Source organism: Myotis lucifugus, unplaced genomic scaffold, assembly GCF_000147115.1.
Source record: "Myotis lucifugus unplaced genomic scaffold, Myoluc2.0 scaffold_181, whole genome shotgun sequence".
Classification (NCBI taxonomy): Eukaryota; Metazoa; Chordata; class Mammalia; order Chiroptera; family Vespertilionidae; genus Myotis; species Myotis lucifugus.
The window spans coordinates 613900-621509 of record NW_005871229.1 but is presented as its reverse complement, the minus strand read 5'-3'; the positions used below and the strand labels follow the sequence as shown (position 1 = coordinate 621509).

The following is a 7610-nucleotide window of genomic DNA, read 5'->3' as shown; positions in this document are numbered from 1 at the left end:
GGGTACTAATGATTGACAAGACCAAAGGACAAAGAATTCAGTACGCGCCAGGTGCCATACCTCCTGCTGGTCTTGTGATGGATGGTTATAATCAATACTATAAGAATAGCATGTAGTGTTGTAATGACCAAATGAATACATGGGAAGAGCTCAGTACATAGTAAATGCTTAATAAATGTTAGCTAGTCTCTTTTATCCTGTTAAATCCTTGTAGTAACTTCAATTCACCAGTGAAACTCTAAGAGGTGACTTGCCCATGATTCATAGCTAAGCAGCAGACCCGGGACTTGAACTTGCTGCGAAGGCCCGTGCTGTACTGCCTCCCACTGCAGACTCCATCACGCTGGTTGTAATAGCTGTTTACTTGTCAGCCTCTCCCTCTTGGTTGGGTGTTCCAGGAGGGTCACTGCTATCGTGTCACCCCAGCCCAATGACACATTTGAGACCCTAACTGAATTTGTGATGCTGAGCAGCTCAGACAAGTTAGAGGGTTGAGTGGTGGTCACAACACCCTGGCTTCCCCTGCAGCCTGCATGGAAAATGCCTCAGTGCCTTCTCCTAGAATTCGTCTCTTAGTGGACAAATATTTACTGGCCCAGGACTCGGAGGAGCTCTTCGCTGGGAGAAACCACAGAAGTAGCAGACAGGAGGCCTCAGATAAGCTTTCCCTTGGGCAAGCCCTGTCCTTGGCGAGGCAGCCTCCCCCGGTCTCACGCCAACGCCTCCCCATCAGTAGCTGTCCATAGCATTGAGGTGCCCACACACCAGCTCCCTGTTTCAAGGAACCCGAGCGTCAGAGAGAGCCTTCGTGGGTTCAGAATGAGTGTAAATATCACCAGCTGCCAGAGAGGATGACGTCAAAGCCAGGGCTGGCTGGCCATGGCCTTGGGGCAGCTCCCTGCACAGAGGCCTGATGCCCCGGGAGTCACAGTGAAGGAGGGGGAGGGGCAGCACAAGCTGGGAACACATTTGATGGTTGCGTCCATTATCAAGGATCCCATGACTCGGAGTATTTTTCTTTGCAAACCCACTGAAGTCAGAAATGGAATCGTTTTCCTTCTCTTGCTGTTCCCTATTCAGAGCATCTGAACAGCAGGAGCTTGACAGGGTGACCTGCTGGAGTTGACATCCTTCCAGCTAAAACAAAGTCTGTATGGCTTTGAGGTTAAACAAATTGATTTGAGCCCTAGCCGGTTTTGCTCAGTGGGTAGAGCATCGGCCTGTGGATCAAAGGGTCCCGGGCAGGTACCTTGGTTGCAGGCTCCTCCCCGGCCCGGGCCCTGGTTGGGGCCCGTGCAAGAGGCAACTAATTGATGTGTTTCTCTCCCATCGATGTTTCTCTCTTCCACTCTCCCTAAAAATCAATGGAAAAATATCCTCGGGTGAGGATTAACCAAAACAAAAACATAGTTCACGAAGGAAGACAGACAATAAACCAATACATATTTAATATGTCAGGTGGTGGTAAGTACTATGAAGATAGATAAGGCACAGTAAGGAGAATAAAGTGTCAGGGTTGAGAGGAATTATTTCATTTCGGGATAGTCTAGGAAGGCCTTTCTGATAAGATGACTTCTGAGCAGACCCCTGGGTGAAATAAAGCAGCAATTCATGGGGCTCTCTGGAGGTGAACTCTTCAGATGGAGAAATGAGCATGTGTCAACGTCCTGAGGCAGGGGAATGCCTGGAATGTGCAAGGAAACGCAAGAAGGCCAAGGTAAGCTGCAGTGAAGTGGGCAAGGGGGTGGGTAGAAGGGATGATGCCAGAGAGGTGGCTGGGGGCAGGTTGCCTACTGTAAGGACTTGGCCATTTACTTTGAGGGAGATGGGAGCCATTGGGAGATTCTGAGCAGAGAAGGAAGATGGTCTGACAGGCTTAAAGGATCCCTCTGGCTGCCATGTAGAGAATAGACGGTGGGGGACCAGGTAGCAGGGAGACCATTTAGGAAATTGCTGCAATTGTCCAAGTGAGAGAGAACACCTTTGATTAAATTAGTAGCCATAGGTAGTAAGGAGGGGTCAAATTTTGGATGTGTCTGAAGGAAGAGCTGTCAGGATTTGTAGATGGATTGTAGTGTGTGTGTAGTGGGGGGGCCGGGGGCGGGGGAGTAGTGAGGTTGGGAGAGAAGCCAAAGATGACTCCATGTGTTTAACTCGAGAAATGGAGTGGCCATTTACTGAAGTGGGGAAGACAATTTGGGCACAAAATAAGTGCTCAATAAATATTAGTTATTTTTTTTATGCCGAAACCGGTTTGGCTCAGTGGATAGAGCGTCGGCCTGCAGACTGAAAGGTCCCAGGTTCGATTCCAGTCAAGGGCATGTACCTGGGTTGCGGGCACATCCCCGGTGGGAGATGTGCAGGAGGCAGCTGATTGATGTTTCTCTCTCATCGATGTTTCTAACTCTCTATCCCTCTTCCCTTCCTCTCTGTAAAAAATCAATAAAATATATTAAAAATATATATATATTAGTTATTTTTTGTATTGATGATTTTGGTTTCCTGGGTTGTCTAAACTCAGTGACCCAAGGCTTTGCAAATGCTGAGCACACCTGGCAATAACACCGTAGGCATTATGCGTGAACATGAACTCTGTGCCCACCACGATAGACAGGATCTTTACTTAGCAGTACCAGCCCGCACGCATAAGAAAGCCCTACGAGAACACGAATATTTGTTGAATTTTTAATATATTTCAGGCATTGAGCACTTTTCACTTAATCCTGTCTCCACCACTGGAACGTAAGCTGCAAGAGAGAGAGCTCTTATAGCTCTGGTGTGCTACTGCGCATGCCTGGAACACAGTGGGAACAGTAGTTAATGTTTATTAAATGAAACTTATTGTAGATGGAGGGTGAATAACTTCCCAAGGTAGAGCTGGGTTTCAATAAATATTTGTTGGATAATAATTATGTGTTGGATAAAAATGAGCGTTACCTTCCCATTTAAGAAAAGAGGAGCCAAAACGGTTTGGCTCAGTGGATAGAGTGTCGGCCTGCGGACTAAAAGGTCCCAGGTTCGATTCCGGTCAAGGGCATGTACCTTGGTTGCGGCCACATCCCCAGTAGGAGGTGTGCAGGAGGCAGCTGGTCTATGTTTCTCTCTCATCAATGTTTCTAACTCTCTATCCCTTTCCCTTCCTCTCTGTAAAAAATCAATAAAATATATTTAAAAAAAGAAAAAGAAAAAAAAAAAAGAGGAAACAGCAGGTGGCAGACGAGAGATTGGAACCCAGGATTTCCTGATGCCTGAACTTGAAGCCTTTCCAAGGCCACACTCTGGGGCCTCACACACACTCTGCTGCCTCTGATTACTCACATGCAAAACCCCAGGCTTCCCAGAGAAAGATCTAACACTCCTCGGACTGTGAAGCTCTAGTAATATGAGCCTAAGTCTTTGTATTCATAAATGCATGGCCTTAAAGTATTGGCTTTATCTAACTTGACCAAGGTCACGCAGATTGCCAGTCTTCCCACACCAGTGTGCCTGCTTGTCTCCCTATTCAGGGTCTCTGTAAAAGTCCTTTATGTACTTTATGGGACTTCTTCCCCCAACATTGTCTGCTAAACAGTGTGTTAAGAGCAGGTGCATTTTGGGGGGGAAAGGGTTCATAGTTTTCATGACATTCTTTACATATATATATTTATTTATATTTATACATATTTATATTTTTAATTTACTTCAGAGAGGGAGAGAGAGAAACATCAATGATGAAAGAGAATCATTGACCGGCTGCCTCCTGCACGCCCCCTACCGGACATGTGCTCTTAACCCGAATTGAACCCAGATCCTTCAGGCCGAGGGCCGCCGCTCTATCCACTGAGCCACACTGGCTAGGGCTTTCATTATAATCTTAAAGGTGCTTATGATCAAAAAGTTTACTTCTATCTTTTATCTCATGTATCTATTTTCTTAAACTTTTATTTTCAAAGCTGTTTTTAGCTGAGTAGAAGGAAGAAAAATGAAGGAAGAAATGATGGGGGGCGGGGGTTGTTGAGCCAGAATATTAAAGCAGACGCCAACTTTTCATTCCCATTGCCATTCATTCACTCATTCATTCAGCAGGTTTTTGTTGAGCGCCTGCTCGGTTCCAGGCGCCATTCCAGAGTCTCGGGATGCAGCGGTGGGGCCACCGCTTGGCGTCGGGGTTTACAGTCTATCAAGGGAGACAGACAAAATAATAATGCCGACGGCGACTGTGTCAGGCGCCATGAAAAAGTGACGTAGGGTCCAAGAGAGGTGGTTTGTGTTGCCCACGAACTCCAACGATGCCAGGGTGCCCTCCACAGACCTAGCTTTTGCGCTGAGCTTCCCCGGTGTGGACGGCGGGAGGCGCAGGACGCACGGGCCCTTCCGCCCTCGGCTCCCGGCTTCTCACTAGGACGCGGTCGACCCCGAGGAGAGTGCGCATGCTCCTCGGTTAAAGGCACCGCCCAATAGGAACTTCCTCTGAGGTGGGGTCCCGCCTCCACAGCGCGTCCTTCTGCTTCCGCTTCCGGCGTTGGGAGGTCTCGGTAAAAAGATGGCGACTGCGTCTGCGTCTCGGGTTGCTGGGCTGCTGGGCCGGTTGCGGCCCCAGCTGGCGCGGCCCATGTCGAGCGGCGCCCACGGCGAGGAGGGCTCAGGTACGGGGGCGGCGGGGCGGGGCGGGGCTGGCCCGGCGGCGGCGGCGAGGCGGGCGGCCTGTGACCTTGGCGTGCGGCCTTGGGGTCGGGGGGAGGGGGAGGCCGGCCGGGCCGCCGCGGGCTCAGCCGTGCGCCCCCGCAGCTCGCCTGTGGAAGTCCCTCACCTACTTCGTGGCGCTGCCCGGGGTGGCCGTGAGCATGCTGAACGTCTTCCTCAAGTCGCGCCACGGGGAGCACGAGCGGCCCGAGTTCGTCGCCTACCCGCACCTCCGCATCAGGACCAAGGTACGCCCTGCGTTCGTGGAGGGTCCGTCCTCCTTCCGTTCCGAACGCCCCCGTCCAAGGTCTTGCTTTTCTAAAAGCGCGGCGTCCATTCCAGGCGCCTACCGTTCCTCATGAAATAACCACCAGTGGTGGTTTCCTTGGGTTTTACGGAAGGGAACCTGAGGAGGGAGGGGGTCGGGGTGACGAGGGGGGATCGCTTCTCAGGTTCTTCTTCCGAGCACTGCAGGAAGTAGCTGCCGGTTTTCCTCTTCCGATCCATCCGCCTCTGCCTTCCGCCCGCTCGGAAACAGTTGTCGTTTGTGTAGAACGAGTCGTGGGGGACCTGCTTAGCCTGGCGCAGTCGGAACGGGCTCCGCTTTCTGAAAGCTGGGCGCCGGCGGGCCCTGTCCGCTCTCCTTTAGGCTGCGTGTCTTCTCGGCTGGGCTGTGCTTTGGCTGTGGATGTAGCTGTCATCATCGCTTGCTCTCCGTTGTTTGCTGTATTCTTTTTTTTTTTTTTTTTAACACATTTTTATTGGTTTTAGAGAGAAAGGGAGAGAGAGAGAAACATCCATGATGAGAGAGAATCATGGATGGGCACTGGGGATCGAGTCCACAACCCAGGCATGCACCTTGACCGGAATCGAACCCGGGACCTTTCAGTTTGCAGGCCCACGCTCCATCCACTGAGCCAAACCGGCTAGGGGCAATTTACTGTATTCTTAGCAAGAGCCCCTCTGGTTCTTTCATAACTGTTACATCACTTAGTCCAGGTGGGACTGGCCTCATGGAGATTAAGCTAGATTCTTAGGTTCAGAAAGAATTTGTTTTGTTTTCTTTTTTGAGTCTTTGAGCCCCACTCCACCCTCGTACAGTAGAGTTAGAAGTCATACAGCAAGGTTTCTCAGCCTCCGACCCGTTGACATTTAGAACTGGGTCATCCTTGTGGGGAGCCGGCTGTCCTCAGTTGTAGGCTATTTAGCAGCATCCTTGACCTCTACCCACTAGATGCCAGTAGTACCCCATCCTGCCTCAGATGTCTCCAGATACTGATTGCCTAGTGTCCCTGGAATGGCAAAATCATCCTGGGTTGGAAACCACGATCCAAGAGCAATGCTTTTGAAAGGTACCATGGGAGTATCTTCTTCCCACACCCACCTCTGCCATTCCCATACAGGTGATCTGAGGGTTACACTTTCATAAACACCACACGGATATACCTACCAGGAAGAGGTTTATGAATAACAGACTTAAGCTTGCTTTTCCTGTTACCTATTTTATGCCAGTTTTATGTATTATCTGTCACTTACCCTATTTTAAGCAGTTTATGGCAGTGCGGTTTCTGAATTTTCTGGAATGTCCTAATTGACATCTTCACTCCACAGCCCTTCCCCTGGGGAGATGGTAACCATACTCTATTCCATAATCGTCATCTGAACCCGCTGCCAACCGGCTATGAAGATGAATAAACAGAACCTGGACCACTACCCAGTGGGGACCACAGCACTGGTTTGGACCATACTCTGCACACGGACCAGAAAAGTGTATGGGACCTTAAGCTGACTTCTTTCCTAATGTAAAATGATGACTATAGAGTACACTGATCTTCCGTCTCTTTGCTTATGGCAGGAGATGGCTTAAATAAATAACAGGTTGGTCATGAGCTGAGCGTTGCATTCTTTGGTGGTGGTTTTCCCTCGGAAATTAGCATTAATGTTATTTCTGTTGCTGCAGTGAGGCCTCTGAATAGGGTTTATAACAGGCCTGTCTTTGGTTTCTTGTGCCTAGGGTATCCTATTTAATAAAAAGCTAATATGCAAATTGTCCCCTTGACCGCAAGTTCAACCAGGGGGCCGGGCCAGCTGGCCAACCACCCGAGGTCCCTTCCATGGTTGGTCTGGCCCAATCTGCCCAGATAGGGGTGGGCCGGCCAGACCCCACCCATGCACGAATTCATGCACCTGGCCTCTACTGTAGCATAAAGCAAAAGGAATGGTGCTAAGTATCAAGATTGGGTCCCGCGTGGCCAGCAGAATGGCTGCAGTTTCATTTGAAAAGGTTTCTGTGATTCTCAAGAGGAAGTGCTTCCTGTATCTCAGCATTTTCCTATCCCTTTCTGTCAGCATTTGCTGCAGGACACTAACTGGCCTGATTATTTCCTCTGGAGGCATCAGGTTCTCACCTTGGGGTCATCTCTCAGCACCCTGAAGGTTGTTAGGGTCAAAAACCTTTGGAAAAATAAAGGCAGCTTCTTTGAAGTAGCTGAGATAGTTGAAGGGTGAAGTCAAAATAACATGAGGAACAACAACAAAAAGTATTTTCTCAATAGCAATTACAATAAAAGAACATGGTTGGTCTGGAGCTCAGTTTATTCTCAAGGCTCAACCAGACAGTTTTGTGGTAAGATTCAGGAAGTTTCACCGTTTTTGGTGTTAACACATAGTCATATAGTCAACTGGTATTGCACAAAGGTGAGGCACATAGAAACATGGGGTGTGGAAACCATTGACAGTTAAGAAAAAAGAATCCGTGTTATCTTTGCCATTTTGTGACCTAGCCACACCCTGTGCTTCCCCATAGAACTGTTTGTGCTTGTGGCGAGTGGGAGTTCAGGACATGGACTTATATTCAGCTTGCTGTCTGGCCCCCTCAGCTGGGTTCCAAATATCTCTTGTAATCCTTGTAGAATGGACATGAAACCATCAAAATATAAATGCAGGAT

The 7610-nt window shown here is 49.3% G+C and overlaps 1 protein-coding gene across 1 annotated transcript; it reads left to right on the top strand.

Annotated features, from left to right (window-relative positions):
* The first annotated feature begins 4475 nt into the window (after positions 1–4475).
* On the top strand, positions 4476–6551 carry LOC102427046 (cytochrome c oxidase subunit 6A1, mitochondrial). Its single transcript, XM_006096545.3, has 3 exons — positions 4476–4625; positions 4768–4910; positions 6274–6551. The coding sequence occupies exons 1-3, from the start codon at positions 4523–4525 to the stop codon at positions 6355–6357; spliced, it is 330 nt and encodes a 109-aa protein (XP_006096607.1). The 5' UTR covers positions 4476–4522; the 3' UTR covers positions 6358–6551.
* Positions 6552–7610: the final 1059 nt, after the last annotated feature.

Excerpts from the sequence above, each read along its gene's own strand:
- LOC102427046 (XM_006096545.3), top strand. The coding sequence starts at position 4,523 with ATGGCGACTGCGTCTGCGTCTCGGGTTGCTGGGCTGCTGGGCCGGTTG. Across the intron at positions 4,626-4,767 it reads CCACGGCGAGGAGGGCTCAG|CTCGCCTGTGGAAGTCCCTC; the intron begins GTACGGGGGCGG and ends GCGCCCCCGCAG. Across the intron at positions 4,911-6,273 it reads ACCTCCGCATCAGGACCAAG|CCCTTCCCCTGGGGAGATGG; the intron begins GTACGCCCTGCG and ends TTCACTCCACAG.